At 31.8% G+C, this 22941-nt stretch overlaps 1 protein-coding gene across 1 annotated transcript; it reads left to right on the top strand.

The window, feature by feature from the left end:
- The first annotated feature begins 15215 nt into the window (after positions 1–15215).
- On the top strand, positions 15216–20961 carry LOC129892197 (nudix hydrolase 2-like). Its single transcript, XM_055967752.1, has 9 exons — positions 15216–15267; positions 15929–16100; positions 17074–17139; positions 17290–17430; positions 17647–17718; positions 19077–19127; positions 19254–19288; positions 19846–19954; positions 20592–20961. Exons 2-9 carry the CDS (start codon positions 15939–15941, stop codon positions 20763–20765), a joined length of 810 nt encoding a protein of 269 aa, XP_055823727.1. The 5' UTR covers positions 15216–15267; positions 15929–15938; the 3' UTR covers positions 20766–20961.
- Positions 20962–22941: the final 1980 nt, after the last annotated feature.

Below are 22941 nucleotides of genomic sequence, written 5' to 3'. Positions count from 1 at the left end.
TATTCTTCAAAAGATTGAAGAATTTGAGGTATGCATCTTGGTAAATTTTGTTGCCCTGGGAACCTCATTCTGCACAAATGATAGATGATCATGTTTATCTCATATAACACCTTGTTGATAGACATCTTCCCTCCATGTATAACTGTGTTCCTCCACTTCCATATCTGCCACAATGTAACCAAAGGAATAGCTTTAAAAATGTTACTGAACTTTGAGGGATGCTCTGTGTTCCACCAGATTTGTAGTAGTTGTTTGAGTTGTTGGAACTGTGTTGTGATGCCTGCAGCATTTTTAACATAGTTCCAAACTTTTTTTGCAAAATTTTCTGTAACAAAAAGATGATCCATAGTTTCATATTGTCTTTGATCACAGCAAAAGCATGATGCCTCTGTAGTGATCCCTATCCTTCTTACAACCTCTCCAACTGGTATTTTATATTTCCACAACCTCCATACAAAGAAAGATATCTTAAAAGGTACCCCTGGTATCCATATATTTTTATATTCATTTGATTTGGTTGCTTTGCTCCTCAGTAACTCCCATGCAGTACCTAAACTGAATTTACCCGATGCTGTCATCATCCATCTTGGTTTATCCCAATCTTCATTTAGTTCATGAAATTGTAAGTCTTCTAGTATATGATCCACAATATTAGTAGGAAACAATTGATGCATTTTTTGTATATTCCAACCACCCTGTAACATAATTTGCTTTACATCTTGAACACTCTCATCTATTACAAAATCTTGTGGGATGATGTAGTAAAGAGCCCCTAATTTTGTCCAGTTGTCAAACCATATATTTGCAGTTCCACTCCTTCGTTCCCACCATATTTCATGCTCTATGTTGTCTCTAGCCTCTATCATAGCCTTCCATACTTGAGAACCCCCCTTCCACTGCACAGTCTGAGGGTTGTCTCTTTTACAATATTTGATCCACAAGTAATTTATCCATAGTGTATTTGTTGTTCTGAATTTCCACCATAATTTTGCACATAATGCTTTTGATACATCAAATAAAGATCTAAATCCTATTCCTCCTTCTTCTTTTGGCTTACACATATGTATCCAAGATGCCCAGTCTCTTCTTCTGCCTTCCTCACTATTGTTCCAGAAGAATTTTGCAAAGATTTTGTGCATGTCAGTGATAACACACTTTGGAGGTTTGATGGCTGATAACAGATGTGTTGGTATACTCATTAATACATTATTGATCAGAACAGCCTTTCCTCCAAATGATAGTAATCTTCCTTTCCAATTCTGCAGCTTCGTTTTGATTTTCTTGATTAGATCATTGTAATCAGCCTTCCTTTTTCTTGAGTGAGTGATAGGGCAACCCAAGTATATGAAAGGAAAAGTACCTTTTTTGAAGCCAGTAATATTCTCTGTCTGTTGTATCAGATCATTAGACACTTTACTGTGCACATAGAAGGAGCTCTTGTTTTTATTTATGAGTTGACCTGACAATTGCTCATATGCTTGTAGCGCCTGCATAATTAATTTTAAAGAAGTAGCATTAGCAGAAGAAAAAATTATTGTATCATCTGCATAAGCTAGATGATTTAGATTTTCCCTCCATTTGGGCATTCCATAGCTTCTAAATTCATTATGCTCAAATAAAGAATTTAATGATCTTGATAGAACTTCATTAGATAAGATGAATAGAGCAGGAGAGAGAGGGTCTCCTTGTTTCACCCCCCTGGTGGAGTGGAAGAACCCATGTGTTTGACCATTAACTAGTACAGAGTAACAGTTGTTTGCTATCAACCTCCAAATCATGTCTATGAAGCTTTCTGCAAATCCCATCTTCCTTAAAACTCTGATTAAGTAACTCCATGACACTCTGTCATATGCTTTGGCCATATCAAGCTTGAGTACCACATTGGCTGGTTTTTCTCTTAGTCTAATGTCCGTCACTACATCTTGAGTTAGGAGGACATTTTCAATGATACTTCTGCCTTTGACAAATCCAGACTGGTTAGGAGATATTATAGAAGGTAGGATGCCTTCTAGTTTATCCTGAACCACTCTAGAAATGACCTTATTGATAAAATTGCTGAGACTGATTGGTCTCATATCAGCAAAAGTTTCAATGTTGTTCTTCTTTGGTATCAAAACCAGGTTTGTATGTGTTACTGATTTAGGAAGCGTTTGGCCATCACAAAAGGCTTTCACCATTCTATGCACGTCAATACCTACTATGTCCTAATACACCTGATAAAAGGTACCAGTCATCCCATCTGGACCAGCAGTACTATCTGGAGATAATGCAAAAACAGCCTTCTTCACCTCCTCTAAAGTTGGTATGCTTACCAGTTGATCATTAGTTTCCTGATCCACCATATTGGGAACATGTTTTAGCAGATTGAAATCAAGAATGGTAGCTTCTTGTGAGAATTGTTGTTGGTAGAAAATGCAAGCTTCTTCTGCTATTAGTGAATCCCCTTCTACCCAAGCACCTTGTTGATTTTTAATCCTTCTGATTTGTAATCTCTTCCTCCTACCTTTCACAATATTATGAAAATATCTTGTGTTCCTGTCACCCTCTGCAAAACTAGTCATATGTGACTTTTGCCTCCAGAATTCTTCCTCATAATGCAGGTATTTATTTAAAGCTGTTTGTGCTTGTTGTAGTACCATCCTATTCTCAGGAGTAGGATCATCTTCAAAACATTGCTCTTTAATTCTAACCACCTCTTCTCTTACTATTATTTGTTTAAAGATATCACCAAAAGTGGCCCTACTCCAATGAGTTAAAGCAGATTTCACATTTTTCAATTTCAGTTTGAAACTGACAAAATCATTTCCTTCAAAATCTGTCATCCACGCTTGTTTAACAGCTTCCAAGAATATGTCATGTTATGTCCAGAATTTTAAAAATCTGAAAGGCTTCCTTATGTGTTGTGCAAATTCACCACAAGTAAGTAGTAAATGAGCATGGTCTGAGTCAGTTCTGGATAGATGTTGCACTTCCAGGTGTGCAAACTAATCTTGTAATTTTGAGTTTGCAATCATCCTATCCAGCCTTTTGAATATACAGTCACTACCTGTCCTCCCATTCCACCAAGTGAATATGCTGCCCTTATAATTTATCTCAAGTAGTTCACATGAGTTGATACAAAATGCAAAATCCTCGTATTCATGTGGAAAAACAGGCAATCCACCAATCTTCTCATCTTCATTCATAATGACATTAAAATCTCCACCTACCAACCAGGGTAGTTCCATTTGATCAGCCAGACTGTATAGACTATCCCATAAACTGATTCTATCAAGATGATCACACTTTGCATAGATCATTGTTACCATAAGTGATTTTTTCCAATTCCTGGAAAAAAAGCTTTACAGTAATCTGTTGTTCCTGATCCTGTATAATTTCCACATTTATATTTTCATTTACAAAGAACCATATTTTACCATTGCAGTTGTAGTGGGCATGTGTCATGCCTAATCTTCTTCTGAATGCCTGAATATGCCTATAATGTTGAAAAGGTTCCATTAAAGCTATAATAGAAAATTTGTCATGTCTGTGTAACATTTGAACTCTGTGAAAAGCTTTTTGTGTTTTCACAGATCTAATATTCCAAAATAGTGTCTTCTAAACAATTTCAGAGAAAAGTGATCCTTGAGTATGAAAACTAAAAATAAATACTACTACCTCTGTTCCATAGTAGATGGGCATTTTCAACTTTACATGATAATTAAGAAATTATTAATACATTGAAAGATTTTATCATATTTATATCAATGCAATATACATAGAGTATAAAAATAGCTAGTATTGAAATTGTTTACATTCAAAAAATCATATTAATTGTAGGGGTAAAGTAGGAAAAATTTAATTAATTCTATCTTGATTTTGTAAGTGATCAAGTAATATGTGACAAATATTTTTAGTAAGATGCCCATCTAAACTAACTTGTTTCGTTTTAAATAGTTATCGCATTTTGCTTTTTGATGAGAGTAAATTTAATTATATTTTGGCTAAATTATATTATATTAATTTGATATTTTAAAATTATAATTTAGATATTCATATCGTTTGACTCTAAAAAAAATTGTAACAAGTATTTTGAAACGGGGAAATTAAGTAAGTCTTACTTTCTATATTTAGTAAGTTTTTCAATTTCAATATCCTACTTAACAAATTTACGACCACAAAATTTTAAAAATTAAATATATTTTTAACTATAATATTGAAACTCTCTTTATTTCTTAAATTTTATTTGTAATTAAACGAAGACACTTTAAATTGGGACGAAATAGAATATAAATTAAAGTTATTGTATCAGTACTAATGAGGAGGACATACTTTCTGAAAATGGACACGACTCAGGATTTAATTTGGAGCAGACAGAAATGATCCCAGTCAATGAAATGCAGGGGATAGAAACAAGTGGGAATGATATGCAGATTTCAACAACAGGCAAGAAGGAGTTGGAGATTGAGGAAAACCAGACTTCAAAGCTTGCACCTTTGGATCACAGCCACGAATTCTATCCTAATGATACAATGAAAGATGGAGATCTGAGCATCTCAATTGACAATGGAATAGGATCATTTCCTCCTCAAAGGGAAGTGAGTATGGATTTAGCAGTGGCACAAGTGAAAATGAACAGCTCTTAGTCATCAATCTACCAAAGAAAATCTTCTCCTTTGAAGGAACTGCATGATGTGATCTCTCATCACATACATGAGGCCACTGAGGTGCAAAATGTAGAGGACATTTTCTCTAAAAGTGAAGAAGAGGATTAAGTGGAGCAGATTTTAAGCACTGTGGTCAAAGAAGTAGATCTTTCACCAAGGTCTAAGCAACAAAGTCTCAAGAAAGGAAAGAAACAAGTAAACATAGATAATATTCCCATGAGAGTGGTGCCAAAGAGAGGTTGTAAGCCAATTTTTAAATGATGATGAAGACACTATTTTGGAATATCAGATCTGTGAAAGCACAAAAAGCTTTTCACAGAGTTCAAATGTTACACTGACATCACAAATTTTCCATTATAGCTTTAATAAAACCTTTTCAACACTATAGGCATATTCAGGCATTTAGAAGAAGATTAGGCATGACACATGCCCACTACAACTGCAATGGTAAAATATGGTTCTTTGTAAATGAAAATATAAATGTGGAAATTATACAGGATCAGGAACAATAGATTACTGTAAAGCTTTTTTTCCAGGAATTGGAAAAATCACTTATGATAACAATGATCTATGCAAAGTGTGATCATCTTGATAGAATCAGTTTATGGGATAGTCTATATAGTCTGGCTGATCAAATGGAACTACCCTGGTTGGTAGGTGGAGATTTTAATGTCATTATGAATGAAGATGAGAAGATTGGTGGATTGCCTGTTTTCCCACATGAATACGAGGATTTTACATTTTGTATCAACTCATGTGAACTACTTGAAATAAATTATAAGGGCAGCATATTCCCTTGGTGGAATGGGAGGACAGGTAGTGACTGTATATTCAAAAGGCTGGATAGGATGATTGCAAACTCAAAATTACAAGATTGGTTTGCACACCTGGAAGTGCAACATCTATCCAGAACTGACTCAGACCATGATCCTTTACTATTTACTTGTGGTGAATTTGCACAACACATAAGGAGGCCTTTCAGATTTTTAAAATTCTGGACATAACATGACACATTTTTGGAAGCTGTTAAACAAGCATGGATGACAGATTTTGAAGGAAATGATTTTGTCAGTTTCAAACTGAAATTGAAAAATGTGAAATCTGCTTTAACTCATTGGAGTAGGGCCACTTTTGGTGATATCTTTAAACAAATAACAGTAAGAGAAGAGGTGGTTAGAATTAAAGAGCAATATTTTGAAGATGATCCTACTCCTGAGAATAAGATGGTACTACAACAAGCACAAACAGCTTTAAATAAATACCTGCATTATGAGGAAGAATTCTGGAGGCAAAAGTCACATATGACTAGTTTTGCAGAGGGTGACAGGAACACAAGATATTTTCATAATATTGTGAAAGGTAGGAGGAAGAGATTACAAATCAGAAGGATTAAAAATCAACAAGGTGCTTGGGTAGAAGGGGATTCACTAATAGCAGAAGAAGCTTGCATTTTCTACCAACAACAATTCTCACAAGAAACTATCATTCTTGATTTCAATCTGCTAAAATATGTTCCCAATATGGTGGATCAGGAAACTAATGATCAACTGGTAAGCATACCAACTTTAGAGGAGGTGAAGAAGGCGGTTTTTGCATTATCTCCAGATAGTACTGCTGGTCCAGATGGGATGACTGGTACCTTTTATCAGGTGTGTTGGGACATAGTAGGTATTGACGTGCACAGAATGGTGAAAGCCTTTTGTGATGGCCAAACGCTTCCTAAATCAGTAACACATACAAACCTGGTTCTGATACTAAAGAAGAACAACATTGAAACTTTTGCTGATATGAGACCAATCAGTCTTAGCAATTTTATCAATAAGGTCATTTCTAGAGTGGTTCAGGATAAACTGGAAGGCATTCTACCTTCTATAATATCTCCTAACCAGTCTGGATTTGTCAAAGGCAGAAGTATCATTGAAAATGTCCTCCTAACTCAAGAAGTAGTGACGGACATTAGACTAAGAGGAAAACTAGCCAATGTGGTACTCAAGCTTGATATGGCCAAAACATATGACAGAGTGTCATGGAGTTACTTAATCAGAGTTTTAAGGAAGATGGGATTTGCAGAAATCTTCATAGACATGATTTGGAGGTTGATATCAAACAACTGGTACTCTGTACTAGTTAATGGTCAAACACATGGGTTCTTCCACTCCACCAGGGGGGTGAAACAAGGAGACCCTCTCTCTCCTGCTCTATTCATCTTATCTAATGAAGTTCTATCAAGATCATTAAACTCTTTATTTGAGCATAATGAATTTAGAAGCTATGGAATGCCCAAATGGAGGGAAAATCTAAATCATCTAGCTTATGCAGATGATACAATAATTTTTTCTTCTGCTAATGCTACTTCTTTAAAATTAATTATGCAGGTGCTACAAGCATATGAGCAATTGTCAGGTCAGCTCATAAATAAAAACAAGAGCTCCTTCTATGTGCATAGTAAAGTGTCTAATGATCTGATACAACAGATGGAGAATATTACTGGCTTCAAAAAAGGTACTTTTCCTTTCATATACTTGGGTTGCCCTATCACTCACTAAAAAAAAAAAGGAAGGCTGACTACAATGATCTGATCAAGAAAATCAAAACGAAGCTGCAGAATTGGAAAGGAAGATTACTATCATTTGGAGGAAAGGCAGAATTGTTATCATAAGTGATTTTTCCAATTCCTGGAAAAAAAGCTTTACAGTAATCTGTTGTTCCTGATCCTGTATAATTTCCACATTTATATTTTCATTTACAAAGAACCATATTTTACCATTGCAGTTGTAGTGGGCATGTGTCATGCCTAATCTTCTTCTGAATGCCTGAATATGCCTATAGTGTTGAAAAGGTTCCATTAAAGCTATAATGGAAAATTTGTGATGTCAGTGTAACATTTGAACTCTGTGAAAAGCTTTTTGTGCTTTCACAGATCTGATATTCCAAAATAGTGTCTTCATCATCATTTAAAAATTGGCTTACAACCTCTCCTTGGCACCACTCTCATGGGAATAGTATCTATGTTTACTTGTTTCTTTCCTTTCTTGAGACTTTGTTGCTTAGACCTTGGTGAAAGATCTACTTCTTTGACCACAGTGCTTAAAATCTGCTCCACTTAATCCTCTTCTTCACTTTTAGAGAAAATGTCCTCTACATTTTGCACCTCAGTGGCCTCATGTATGTGATGAGAGATCACATCATGCAGTTCCTTCAAAGGAGAAGATTTTCTTTGGTGGATTGATGACTAAGAGCTGTTCATTTTCACTTGTGCCACTGCTAAATCCATACTCACTTCCCTTTGAGGAGGAAATGATCCTATTCCATTGTCAATTGAGATGCTCAGATCTCCATCTTTCATTGTATCATTAGGATAGAATTCGTGGCTGTGATCCAAAGGTGCAAGCTTTGAAGTCTGGTTTTCCTCAATCTTCAACTCCTTCTTGCCTGTTGTTGAAATCTGCATATCATTCCCACTTGTTTCTATCCCCTGCATTTCATTGACTGGGATCATTTCAGTCTGCTCCAAATTAAATCCTGAGTCGTGTCCATTTTCAGAAAGTATGTCCTCCTCATTAGTACTGATACAATAACTTTAATTTATATTCTATTTCGTCCCAATTTAAAGTGTCTTCGTTTAATTACAAATAAAATTTAAGAAATAAAGAGAGTTTCAATATTATAGTTTTAAATTAAAAATATATTTAATTTTTAAAATTTTGTGGTCGTAAATTTGTTAAGTAGGATATTGAAATTGAAAAACTTACTAAATATAGAAAGTAAGACTTACTTAATTTCCCCGTTTCAAAATACTTGTTACAATTTTTTTTAGAGTCAAACGATATGAATATCTAAATTATAATTTTAAAATATCAAATTAATATAATATAATTTAGCCAAAATATAATTAAATTTACTCTCATCAAAAAGCAAAATGCGATAACTATTTAAAACGAAACAAGTTAGTTTAGATGGGCATCTTACTAAAAATATTTGTCACATATTACTTGATCACTTACAAAATCAAGATAGAATTAATTAAATTTTTCCTACTTTACCCCTACAATTAATATGATTTTTTGAATGTAAACAATTTCAATACTAGCTATTTTTATACTCTATGTATATTGCATTGATATAAATATGATAAAATCTTTCAATGTATTAATAATTTCTTAATTATCATGTAAAGTTGAAAATGCCCATCTACTATGGAACAGAGATAATAGTATTTTTTTTGTTTTCATACTCAAGGATCACTTTTCTCTGAAATTGTTTAGAAGGCTCTACGAAATTTATCCCAGTATTAATTAGTCATGTGGATGCATCCAATAATCAATTTTTTAATTTCTTCAGACTACATCATATTCACTTTCTCACGATAACTCTTAAAAGAAGTGGTATTTTGATTGTTTTTTTTAAAAAAAGAAATGATGTTTTATTATAAAATATTAAGTTAGTGGATGCCCCATATAACAAATGGGCCCCACTTAATACTTAATGTCCAATTTCTTTTGGCTTTCTCCCTTATCTTCTTAGCTATCCTTTTGTGGTGTGTAATGAAATACAGATACTCAATTCTCTCAATTCTCTCTCTTTCTCATACTATCTCCTTTTCTTATTAATTTGTTAAGTTAGTTTATTTTATAACACGTTATCAGCACGAGACTCCATCACTTTGAGCTATTTTAAACAAGTAACAAAAGGGTAAGAATTTTATTTTCTTAAAATGTCTAATATCTCTAAATTTGAATTTATTGCTCTTGATATATACCGAAAAGGCTACTCATCATGGGCACTAGATGCCGAAATACACCTAGAATCGATGGGTCTGGCAGACACCATCAAAGATGACGAAATGACATCTAGTCAAGACTGTGCCAAAGCCATGATATTTCTCCGCCGCCATCAAGAAACTTTAGTTGTTTCGGCTATGCGTTCAAAATAATGTCATACTAAACTAGTTTTTTTTGTTTCTTTTACAGGTCGTGGAGGAAGATTAACAGTTCTAGATTGAGCATTGCCTATATCTACATCATCACTAGTTGGTGTAACATCCACATCATCATTATTATCTTGTTCTATTTCTACTTCAAATTCATTTAGTTCTTCTATACAGTAAGTTTCTTGATATTCATTTTCATTCATATCATGTGCACTTACATCTATTTCTCCAAATTCACTAGGTGATGCTTCAGGCATACGAGAATAATTTCTACTTATACTACCTCTACAGGAAATACTTTTTTTCTTACTACCACTACTTCGGCCGGGACACAAATTTTTAACACTTTTACCTATATTTTTAATGTATCCATTATTCAAATTAAATTAATAAAAATTATAAACACAAAAATTAAACAGTTAAATGTACTAGAATTAATTTACTAAATAAAAGCAAGAGAAAGAACGGTTATACCAAATTATCGGAATCAGACAAAGAATCGTAAAATTGATGAAATGATGAACACATGAAAGTTGAAAATTCCACTTGATGTTGTTAATTGGAAAAAATAATAAAAGATTGATATCACTTTAAGAGAGAATTGAGAAATTGAGAGAGAATTAGATGATTGTTGGTGAGAAAAAATGATTAAATATTGTAGGTATTTATAGAAAAAAAATTGAGTTAATTTTTTTTTTTGTAAAAAATGCCATTTTTGGCCAATTTTTCAGAAAGTAGCCATTGGGCCTACGGCTATATAGCTGTTAGGCCCAACAGCCACTTTCTGAAAAGTGGTCCAATGGCTATTTCAGAAAATAATTTTTTTAAAAATTATATCGGACCGGTCAGGGCCGGTCGACTGGTGGGCTGGCTACAGTTTCTTAACGGACCAATCTAACCGGTACAGGCCAAAAATTATACCGGACCGGCCTAATTTTTTTTTGGGGGTAGGCTGGTATCCGGTCCAGTCCCAATCGTGCTAGGCCCTTAATGGGCCGAAAACCTGGCCACCCCGCCCATTTGATACCCTTAGTTAGGCCAAAAATTACACTGGACAGGTTCAATTTTTTTTTTGGGTAGGCCGATATCCGATCCGGTCCCAATCGTGTCAGGCTCTTAATGGACCGAAAACCTGACCACCCGACTCATTTGACATCCTTAGTTAGTTGCGGAATGACACATGTATATAAGGGAGAATGTAATCTCATTCTCCATTAGCTTTGTAATTACAGTTACCAATTCTCTCAAATGACAGAACGTTAATCTTCTCCTACCTTGTGTTTTCTATCCCTGTTCTTAGCCAACTGTTGATAGATCCTGTTTACTATGATATCTTAAAAATGACATATATTGCATAATTTTTTAAAAAATGGTTTTTACAAATTCCACATTCTTTAATTTTGTATACTTTTGAAAAAAATTTATATCTAAGTATACTTATACGTATATATCGAATAATATTAAATTAAGTGTATGACTGACATACACATGATAAACACATGATAACGTGGAAAAGTTACAAAACCAAGACGAAGTCACGTTTACATGTCTTAGTCCGTCAACGCCAATAACTATTAATTATGTAACATAGAAGACTCGTAATGGTTCCTCTTTTCCTATGTGTTTTTACTTACCAGATTTAGGCAAATGCAGAGTCAACTCAATATTCCTTGTACTTAATTGCAAACCCTAAATTTCCAACTTTCAACTGCCTTTAATTTCTCTGCATTTGCCTGCCCAGTAACCTCTATAGACTTTTATCAATGCATAGTTTTCTTTGTTACGCCCCAAAACTAGAGAGTGACATAATTGATACATCCGATTCCAATTAACTGATAGTTAGTTTAACTATGCTATTTGAGTTAACTGGAGGAGCCAACATATGTAGTTAGTAAAATTGAAGCATCTGAGGCTATAATATAAAAGGGGTCATTTAATAGGATGTATATATTAGATAAAATAATGCATATACTTGTATAGCGTAAAATAGTCAAGACACGTCGCTCAATTGGGTCATGACTCATGACATGAGGATATATTACACAAGGAAAGAAAAGGCGAGATACATGGCTAAATCATGCAGAGACAGAGCCAAAATAACCACATTACATTAATGAGCCTATAATATTTGCTTCGACTACGCCGGACCAAGGCATCTGGAGGAAAAGCTAAAGGCTAACGCTAGCTGCTATTAATCGTCCCACCAATAGAGTCGGATGTTACTCCTTATTCTTCATTATTTATCATAAGTTATGAGATCTAATAATAGGCAGTCAACACTTAGAAAATGATCCCTATATAAATCGTGGGATCATCACTTTTGCAAAAAAATAAATACAACGCATGCATATAAGAAATTATCTTTTATTTTACTGAATATTACGATTTTTTCGGGCTATCTTCATTATTTGTAAGATTCTCAATTTAGCCTATACTGTCCGAAGATATCTTCAAATTATCAATATCGTTGGAAACAAACATTCCAATGTATGTTGAAGTGTTGTATTAATTAGATAGGTTCCTAGCAAGACATTCTTAAAATATGGATAGTCATCTCATCTAATGATCTAAAATTGATGATAGTCATGTTAATCTTTCTTTCATTAATGTTATATTAACATCAGATCATATATTGGACGTGTTAGCTTCCACTGATGAAGCTCTAATTCTAAGCTAATCGAGAGAGAAGAAATTTAGAGAGGAAGAAAAAATCTGAAAATATATAATGCTTCATTCATTCATGCTCACATTGTGAGGCTTACATCAAGGACATTTATAGACTTTATTTCTCACTAATTAGGCCACCTGTACATGAATAGTTAGTTTAACAACCTAACTAACTTTCTAACCATATTCTAACTGACTGAATTATCTTTTAACTCACTAATGGTTACATCAGCTGACGTATGATTCATACGTTTTCTTGAGGTAGTTTAATTTGTACCAATCAACACGGCTTTTATTATTGGACTTGGTGCTAATTTAATTTTGTCATATATTATATATTGGCTCTTTCTTGTTCATGTATGAACAACTACCGAGTTATGTCCGACCAGTAGATGCATACAACAACAACAACCCAGTGATTACTCCATCTGTTTATTTTTATATGTCCACTTTATATTTTGCAAGTTTCTTAAAAAATAATGATTAAAATATTACCATAATACTTATATTAATTAATGTTTAGTATTAGGTCTTGAAAAATGATTTAGGAAATGAGTAATTAATGCTAAGAGTAACCTATGAAAAATATAATTATCTTTTCTTAATATTTTGTTCTATTATAACCTTGGTATCCGACCCACCTTGCGCGCACCTCAATTAGTTCCATGAGATATCTGCCTCGTTTCACTAGCAATAAGTACCAGGTAATTCTATCCAACAAAAGTAGGATAAATGGAAAGAAATCGCTTACTAATATTTTAAACGTGATAAGTAAAAATAAAAATATTTTTTTGAAATATATGGAACATAAGGGAATTGACATCCAACTTTCAACTGCCTTTAATTTCTCTGCATTTGCCTGCCCAGTGACCTCTACAGACTTTTATCAATGCATAGATTTCTTTACTACGCCCCAAAACTAGAGAGTGACATAATTGACATCCGATTCTAATTGACTGATAGATAGTTTAACTATGCTATTTGAGTTAACTGGAGGAGCCAACATAGTTAGTAAAATTGAAGCATCTGAGTCTATAATATAAAAGGGGTCATTTAACAGGACGTATATATTAGATAAAATAATTAATGCATATACTTGTATAGGGTAAAAATAGTCAAGACACATGGCGCAATCGGATCATGAATCATGACATGAGGATTACACAAGGAAAGAAAAGGCGAGATACATGGCTAAATCATGCAGAGACAGTACATGAAAGCAAGCCAAAGCAACGACATTACATTAGTGAGCCTATAATATTTGCTCCGACCACGCCGGACCAAGGCATCTGGAGGAAAAGCTAAAGGCTAACTCTAGCTGCTATCAAATCGTCCCACCAATAGAGCCGGACGTTACTCCGTATTCTTCGTTATTAATCATAAGTTATGAGATGTAATTATAGATAATCAACCCTTAGAAAATGATACCTATATATATCGTGGGATCATCACTTTTGCAAAAACATACAACGCATACATATAAGAAATTATCTTTTATTTTACTGAATGTTATGATTCTTTCGGGCTATCTTCATTATTTGGAAGATTCTCGATTTAGCCTATCCTATCTGAAGATATCTTAAAATTATCAATATCGTTGGAAACATGTCAACAAGGGCTATCTTAGGATTAATTATCCTGAGATTAGCTATCGTAAGATAATTTATTTCAACATTATGGTATAAATGGTGGGATAAGTTATCTCATATTTGATAATCAAATAAGACACCAAAATTTTATCCCTGAACTATTTTTTTATCCTAAAACTATCTACTTTTATCTCTCACACTAAACGATCCCTTACTTGTTTTTCTATATCTAATTCATTATCTGATTTATCCTCTCAATGCAACCATTATCCTTTAGACTTTGCATATAAACTCAATTGTACCCTTTTGAGGGGTAAACAGTTTGGCCCCAACTGTGGGGATTAGCATAATTGTGATATTATTTTTGATCTTACTAATATGATTCTAATCAAAATTGCTACTATGAAGCCAATACGTCTAATCGAACTTAATGGCTGGTATCGAAAACACCGATCAAATCAAGACAATTCAACCCATATCCTTTTGAATTTTTTAAATCGAGCCAAACTAAATACAGAAGAAAACAAACGTTCCAATATATGTTGAAGTGTTGTATTAACTACATAGGTTCCTAGCAAGACATTCATAAAATATGGATAGTCATCTCACCTAATGATCTAAAATTGATGATAGTCATGTTAATCTTTCTTTCATTAATGTTGTATTAACATCAGATTATATGTTGTACGTAAGATTCATACGTTTTCTTGAGGTAGTTTAATTTGTACCTATCAACACGGCTTTAATTATTGGACTTGGTGCTAATTTAATTTTTTTCATATATTATGTTGGCTATTTCTGGTTCATGTATGAACAACCGAGTTACGCCCGACCACTAGGTGCATGCATTTACTTTTATACGCCCACTTTAGATTTTGCACATTTTTTTAAAGAAATAATGATTAAAATGAGTATTTTATCATAATACTTATATTAATTGATGTTTCGTATTAGATCTTGATAAATGATTTGGGAAATGATTAGTTAATAATTATCTTTTCTTAATATATATGACTGTGGTATTTGGATCCGTTTGCATGCACCTCGACTAATTTCACGAGATACCTGTCATCTCTCACTAGCAACATGTACCAGATAATTCTATCCACATATTGCTATCAGATAATTCTATCCACAGAAAATAGGATAAATGAAAAAAAGTCACCTTTTAAAATATATAATAAACAAATAAAAGTAGACATGAGGAAATTAACATCAAACTATAATTAGGTAAAAGACAACCCCTAGGAATGTGCTTCATGCCAAGTAAATTTCTTTTCAATTTCCATTCATAATTTATGTATTTTTCCATAAAACTATGGACTATGTGACCTCAGCCAGCTTGTATAAATAGGGCATTATAGTTACAATGTTTTCATACATTTTCAAAGTACTATAGTTGAAGAAAATAATCCCTCATATATTTTGCTAATTGGTACGTAGTTGTCCTCACTTAAATTAATTAGCTGAACAAAAAACTTTCCTAGTTGCTTATAACTTTAATTTTAGTATTGCAAGGATATACTTATTAAAGGTTGTCATTTTTCTTTATTTCCTCTAGTGTTATGTATATGCATCTCCACATGTCACTTGATTAGCTCATTAAAAATTTCATAATAAATCCTGTTTAATTTTACCCTATACGCTGAGGTACTAAATCATGGAGTATTTAGTTACTCCCATAGTTTCATTTTATACGTCACGACATTTTTTGTTAATCTATTTTTTTTTTAAAAAAAGAAGACATATATATGTTAATTGGTCCTTTTATACTGTATTTGAAATTATAATTAATTAATTTTGTGGTAAATTTGGAGCTAAAATTTATAAAATTCAAATTCTGAATCGATGTGTTACTAAATATGATACGAACTAAGCAATCGCTTATTTTACAATATATTTGTTGTTCTTGGGAAAAGTCTTTCGGACTGAATCTAACCTAAGACGTGGTTGGAAGTAATGAGGGGCAATATGCAACAAATTTGATTGCAGATTTCTTTACTTTTTTAAAAAAGAAAAATATTATATTTAATTATGTTTAGCACTTAAATTGTTCAGATTTCTTTAGCCAATGTTTTCTTCTGTTGTTTGAACAGCTCAGAATTAATGGATTCTTTTGGAGAGGCAATTGACATAAAAATGGAAATATTTGAGGCAATTGAAGATAACTATGGAGGAGTTATTGTGAACATGAAGAAGGAGGAGCCTATGGATTCTCTTAAATTTCATACTATGCTAAGGGTTTCCATTTCCCATTGGAAGCTAAAGGTATGTATATATGTCCATATACTTGATATTTACTCATTTTGTAATATTTGAGTTTAATTTATATGCATCGTGCCGTCTCTAAAAAATATTTATATAGTTTCACCACTTAAAAAGTAATCGTGAATAACTTTATTTAATCATATTAACTAGTAACCTGTAATAAATGATCAGTGATATTTTATGCACTCCTAACTAGCTATCACACAAGAGGGCGAGTTGGGCTACGCCTGATTTCGCTCAAATATTGGATTAGGTTAATCTGTTTATCTATTTCACAGTAATTTTTTGACAATATTAAGACAAAGTAAATATAGCAATTAAATATTTTTACATGGAAAACATTCGATTCACGAAGAAAAAGAAAATCACAATCTACCCCACTACAAGATTTGTGCCACAACTTCACTAAACAATAAGCCTCAACATATATTTAGATTACAAGCGTTTGCTACTTCGAAACTAACTCTAATCCCTAACATTAATAATCTACACAAACTGTTGAACCCTTTTCAAGTTAGCCCCAACTTGAAGTAATAGTAAACACAAGATTGTTTCCTAAACAATGCTTCTAGGAAATTAAAGTAGTTTGAGTTATAATTTAATTGAACTACCTAATATACAGTAACTAGGATAAAACTATAAAACATAAGACTATGAAACAAGTTAATTCTTCAATCTGATTCTATGTATGAGGTTGCATTTCGATAGCCAGTCAAAACTATCTTTTCTTCTTAAGACTTCATTATTTTAGAGAGTCCTTCATCAATCTGAACTTTGGATACTGAAACATATGTCTTCAACCTAATTCATGAATTTATTTAATTAGTGTGTTTGTCAATCATTAAATTATAATGAACCTAATAATAAATAACTTGCTATAACAAATTAAATTTCATGACTACATTAACAAATCGGTCATCGAAAACGAAAAACTCACTAATTTTATTTTTGTTCCTTTGATTTTGATGGTCAGGGGAAGAAGGGTGTTTGGATTAAGTTGCCCATAGAACTTGCTCATCTTGTTGATGCAGCAGTGAAGGTAAAAATATTCATGGAAATATTACTCCATTAATAATTAATTATTACCATTAAATTAGTTAAATTATTTTAAATCTCTGTCTCTCTCTCTATATATATATGAGTAATTATGTGTTTAATTAATATCATATGATAAATTAAATGCATGCAGGAGGGATTTTGGTATCATCATGCAGAGGCAACATATTTGATGCTTGTCTATTGGATTCCTCATGAAATACCTCATACTTTTCCTGCTAATGCTTCTCATCGCGTTGGTATTGGTGCTTTCGTCCTCAACGAACAAGGACAGGTTCGTTAAAGTTTCAATTTATGTGACATAATTTGAATTGATATAAAATTTAATTTTTAAAAAATAATTGTTATTTTTTGAAATTTATAATCTTGAACATGCTAAAGCCTTTTAATGTCTTTAAATATGTCATACGATAATAAAAACTTATTATTAAAGGTACATTAAGAAGTATAAAGTTATTTATTTTCAAATTTAAAAATCTGACATTTTCAGGTGCTGGTTGTTAAAGAAAATTCTGGAAAAATCACTGGGACTTGGAAACTGCCTACTGGCGTTGTTGATGAGGTTAACAAATTTATATTTTATCCTTTTATTATTATTATTATTTGTTGAAGTGTATGACCGATTCACCCGTGAAAATTCATTTTGATATGGGTGACGGTGAGATTCAATCTCAGGACCTTCGCGTGCTTTGATATCATGTTGAAGTGTGTAATCATCTCACCTAAAAGCTTAAACTGTTGAAAAAAGCACACTTTTAATTATTTAATTGTATTTTCAACACATTCACTTGCTTGCCGCGCTGCTTCATAGTAACAAAGTGGAAAGTAGGCCCGCCAACACGAAAGACTAACTCGCTTCCTCCCGAGTCAGTTTATCGGAGAATAGGAATCTAGCACTTTGGATAAAAAGATATATAAGTAATTAATTAGTACTAGTTGGAGCATCGGAATATACTTCAAAGAAAACGAGTGCATTATATCTAATTAAGTAAACTTATAAGTTATGACAGTCTAAAGAATTATCAAAAATATTTTAAAAGAAATAAAATGTGGGCGATTGCCAAAGCTGAATAATAAACGCCTATTACTCACATTTCGGTCTTTCGTCATTAAAAAAAAGTTATAAATATTTGTGAAATTTGAAACTTTAATGTTCATTCTTTAATTACAAATGTTAAAAGTAGTTATTTATAAATTTTACCCATTCATCAACTGGATTATATTTAGCCCACCCTTCTATAAAATCAAATAATTGAAGTTAATGTTATTTAGTCCACGAATAAGATAATAATTTCCAACATTATATTCAAGATGATTTGACTAGTTTTATATACGCGCTCATATCTTTTATTAGTACTAATATTTTTCAGTCATTTTCATTTATAGATCTACAAGCGGAACAAAAAAATTTTGTAACTCAATTAATTAACTATCTGAATTGTAACCTTTTTAGTGATGGTTCGATTTTATTTTATTTTTTTTTTAAAAAAAGAAAATCTACGATATATATATATACATATATATATATACATATATGCACGGTGAGAATCAGAATTTTGGGGAAAAGGAAACAATTTATTAGGTGAATAAAACTTTTGAAAAGTAATTTGTCAACACATTAAAGTTTCAAAGAATTTCCGCAATTTTTATATGTTTAATAAGACCAAAATCGTTTAGGACCATTTCTTTTTCACACACAAAAGTTACAAGGTCAGACTAGCTTGCTTTTGACAAGAAGAACGTGTCAATAATATACACGGCTAAAAATATAGAAATTGCGACAAATTTTATAGCTAAATTTGTATAAAAATTTATTGAAAAAGTTATTAGCCATGAGTGATTTAGCAATAAATTAGTGCGATGAATTGAAGTTCCTAGCAAATTAATTATTTTTTGTTAATCGAATTCTACCACTTGTAGGGCGAGGATATATGTATGGCAGCCGTTAGAGAAGTGCAAGAAGAGACAGGGGTAAGTATACTACTAAATTCTTGGATAATGAGTAAAAAAAAAGGTTAGAATTTTAATTTTATTTATTTTTAAAAAAAAACATAGTTCCAGAAAACTAATGTAGAGAATTTTTTGTTTGTTTGATAGATTGAGACAGAATTTGTTGAACTCCTTGCCTTCAGGTATGAATTCTCCTCATTTTTCCAATCATTGGAAAGTATAGGGGAAAGAAGAAGTAGTTTACTATTATACATTGACAGTGTAAATTATATTGACAAAATGTCAATATACATTAATTAAAAAATCTATTACCTTTTATATTAGAAAAAATTACCTATATACACATATTATTTTATCATAATCTTTAAAAAAAATTATCATTTAAAAGAAATTAAAAATCCTCTCTCGGATACATCACTCCCCTCTCGCTGATACATCCCTATCTCCCTATTGGATACATCCCTCCCTTATGTATCCAGATATCCTATCCCCTCTCTGATATATCTCTATCTCCTCTCTGATATATATATCCCTCCTCTCTCGGATATATCCTCTTCTATGTATCCGGATGTCTGCTGATATGTCTAGAAGTCCAGCGATGTATCCAAAATTCATAAATTTTAAGAAAATTTTATAATTTGAAAAAGAGTAGGAAAATAAAATAATTAATTTTATGTAAATCACATTTTATATTATTTGGTCCAAATTTATAATCAACATGAGCCCATATTTCATGCAGACAAAGCCACAAATCCTTCTTTGGAAAATCGGATTTGTTCTTCATATGCATGCTGAAACCACTCAGTTTCACTATCAACAAGCAAGATGCTGAGATTGAGGAAGCTAAGGTATATTTGTTCTAACATATAAAACAACAACATTTTAGTATTATATTCTCACTATGATTTAATTTATATGTCCCACTTTCTTTTTTAGTTTGTTTCAAAACGATGTACCTTTTCATATTTAGTACCCCTCAGTCTCAATTTAAGTGTTTTGTTTGATTGAACAAGAAATTTAAAAAATAAAGAGAGACTTTTGAATTTTGTGGTCTTAAATTAAAGATGTGTGTAGTCTTTTAAATCTTGTGATCTTAAACTTGTCATGTAAGATATTGGAAATGGAAAATTTAGTTATTACATAAAGAAAGACATTCTTTTTGAGACAAACCAAAAATAATAATAAGACATGCATTTAAATTGGATGGAGGGAGTAGTAGTTGTTTACTAATTCTAATATCGTATCAATTACATTTAAGATTACAAGATTTAAAGTTCATTTTGATACATTACACACATATTTAATTTAAAATCACAAGATTCAAATGTCTCCTTACTTTTTTCTAACTTCCTATCTAATCAAATGACTCAAAAAATGAAACGGAGGGAGTAGTTTCTTTCCTAAAATTGTAACTTTTGCTATGCATGAAATTCACTTAATTAGAATTATAACTTTTCTTTCCCCCTTTTTTCTCTCTTATTGCAGTGGATGCAAATGGAAGAATATGCAAGTCTATCAAAGTTGAACCAAAGTGAACTCTCCAAAATTATAGCCAATATATGTGTTAGCAAGAAAGAGAATCAGTACGCTGGCTTCTCTGCTCTTCTTACTACTGGGCATTCTGCCAAGAAGTGCTATTTATACTCTAATAATATATAATATATGATACTCACAATAATTATAATTCTCTTTTATGCATATGTTTGCAATAAGAATAATTATATGTATGTTTGCAATAAGATTTTTCCATTAGGAAGAATTAAAATCTAGACTAAGGTTGTAGTTTGATCATATGTAATGTTTTGGCAATACATAAGCCATATTGATATTTGGAAATAAAATAATTATTTGGGTCTGTTTGAAGTAGCTGATGTATGTTTTCCTCTTTGTTTCCTCTTTCTTTTTTGTTTCGATAATTCAATGCAATGTTTTTGCAATCACTAGCAATTTGCTTCATCTGCTTGTTATGTGCAGCATATAAAATACTTAGTTTTCTACATTATCTTGTTTGTAAGATATGTCACTATTAAAAAATCATTATTTTCATACTAAAGTTTTATTGAAAAAAGTTCAATGACTATTTTATAGATATTTTAATAAAATTGGTGAGAAAAGCAAAATTAGTATTGTTTTCATACAGAAAAATTAGAAAGTTTTTCATTATTTTTGTGAGAATCTGTTTATGCAAGATAGTCAAATACTACAAAACGCATTTTGAACGCGTAGTCAAAAAAAAAACGCGTAGTCAAAAAGAAAACAAAATGCGTTTTGAACGCGTAGTCAAAAAGGAAACAGCAATACGCAGATTTTACGCGTTTCTAGTTTCCTATAAATAGAGGGCATCTTGCCCTCATTTAGATTATCCCACAAAATACAATCCAAAAGAGTAAGAACACAAAGAGAGTTATACACCAAGATAAATATTGTAGTTTTTTGTGTCCTCTTTAGTGAGTTGTTCTTTTTACAAGAGAGAATGTTAATTGTTGTTTTCTCCTTGTATTTGAGAACAGTGTACTCCCATATTATCATAGTAAGATCCTTCTATCCCGTGATTTTCCCCCTCTATCTATTTGAGGGGTTTTCACGTAAAATTCTTGTGTTCAATTTATTTTTATTATTTATTATCATATCAAACTTTAGTTGTAGTACTTCCTCCCCCAAATAATTTCCTGATGTTTTCAATGAATAGTTTTGATAAAAAAATGAGTGAAAAAATCACGTTCACTAATTTATAATGGAAATAATATTTGTTTCTAATAGTGAATTAATTGAACGGTGGTAATAGTGCATTATTAGGTAGATCATTAACTCTGCGAATGTATGAGCTTTCTCATGCTGTCATTCTCAAATTGGATAAAGAAGGGAATCTGCAATAGGTTGATAATTAGCGTAAAATTAATTGTCTTTTTTTATGAATCTTAACTATTAAGCATCTCACAGCCATGGTGAGCACAGAATTACAGCGGAAAAAGAAGAAATCATAGCTCCCAACTTGGGAGTGTTACAGTCCTATTTTTACAAATAAGGAGTAACATCGTGGGACTCGTAAAAAATAATTTGATTGTTAAAAAAAAAATTTAAGGAAAAATTTAATCTAAGGAGTCGCCACCTAATTTTAGGATTAGGAACCAATTAGTTATTTACAAAAATATCTACCAAACCAATAGATTCTAGATAAGGGGTTCAAGTAATTCCAAAGAAAAGGTATTAACATCCTTTAGAATCCACAATTGTGGGTCCTAACTCATTTTTAAAATTAAGGAGGAGATAAAAATGATGCACAAATATAAATATAAAATATACACAAAGAATAAAATAAAACAATAATATTAAAAACAGCCTAATATCTGTCTAAAACCAATAGTATACACAACAACAAATTAAAAATATTATTCGAATTTAATTCGAATAGCTTCTTCGGAAGGAAACTCTGGATACCTATAAAGACACTTTATAAAAGTGTTAGTAATGGATAACTATGAATGAAAATAATAATAATAATAACTCAAAAATAAAATATGTCTTATGATAAAGGAAGACCTTACATATCGACGATAATTTTTTTATCGTACACATTTTAACTTGCAAAAATATAATGTATAGCATAATAAATTTTAAAAATACAAAGGAATGTCAAAACAAACTTGAATGAACCCCACAAAAATAATATATGGGCAACAGAATAAAAACTAGCTAAATAAAACTATTCAGATCATTAAAGGAGATTCTAAATTATTTATAAATTAGTCCACTAGTAACATATAGCAAAAGGCAAGAAACAAAAATAAGAAATTTTTTTTAGCAAATAACAAATCAAGACTCCAATAATAGAAGT

The sequence above is a fragment of the Solanum dulcamara genome, chromosome 6 (assembly GCF_947179165.1).
Source record: "Solanum dulcamara chromosome 6, daSolDulc1.2, whole genome shotgun sequence".
NCBI lineage: Eukaryota > Viridiplantae > Streptophyta > Magnoliopsida > Solanales > Solanaceae > Solanum > Solanum dulcamara.
Note: the sequence above shows the minus strand (reverse complement) of the source record. Positions and strands in the feature narration are given on the sequence as shown.

What these genes read in the sequence shown, in the direction of transcription:
- LOC129892197 (XM_055967752.1), top strand. Translation starts at nt 15,939, where the DNA reads ATGGATTCTTTTGGAGAGGCAATTGACATAAAAATGGAAATATTTGAG. An exon ending in TTGTTGATGCAGCAGTGAAG is followed by an intron (nt 17,140 to 17,289) that starts GTAAAAATATTC and finishes AAATGCATGCAG; the next exon opens with GAGGGATTTTGGTATCATCA. An exon ending in AAGTGCAAGAAGAGACAGGG is followed by an intron (nt 19,128 to 19,253) that starts GTAAGTATACTA and finishes TTTGTTTGATAG; the next exon opens with ATTGAGACAGAATTTGTTGA.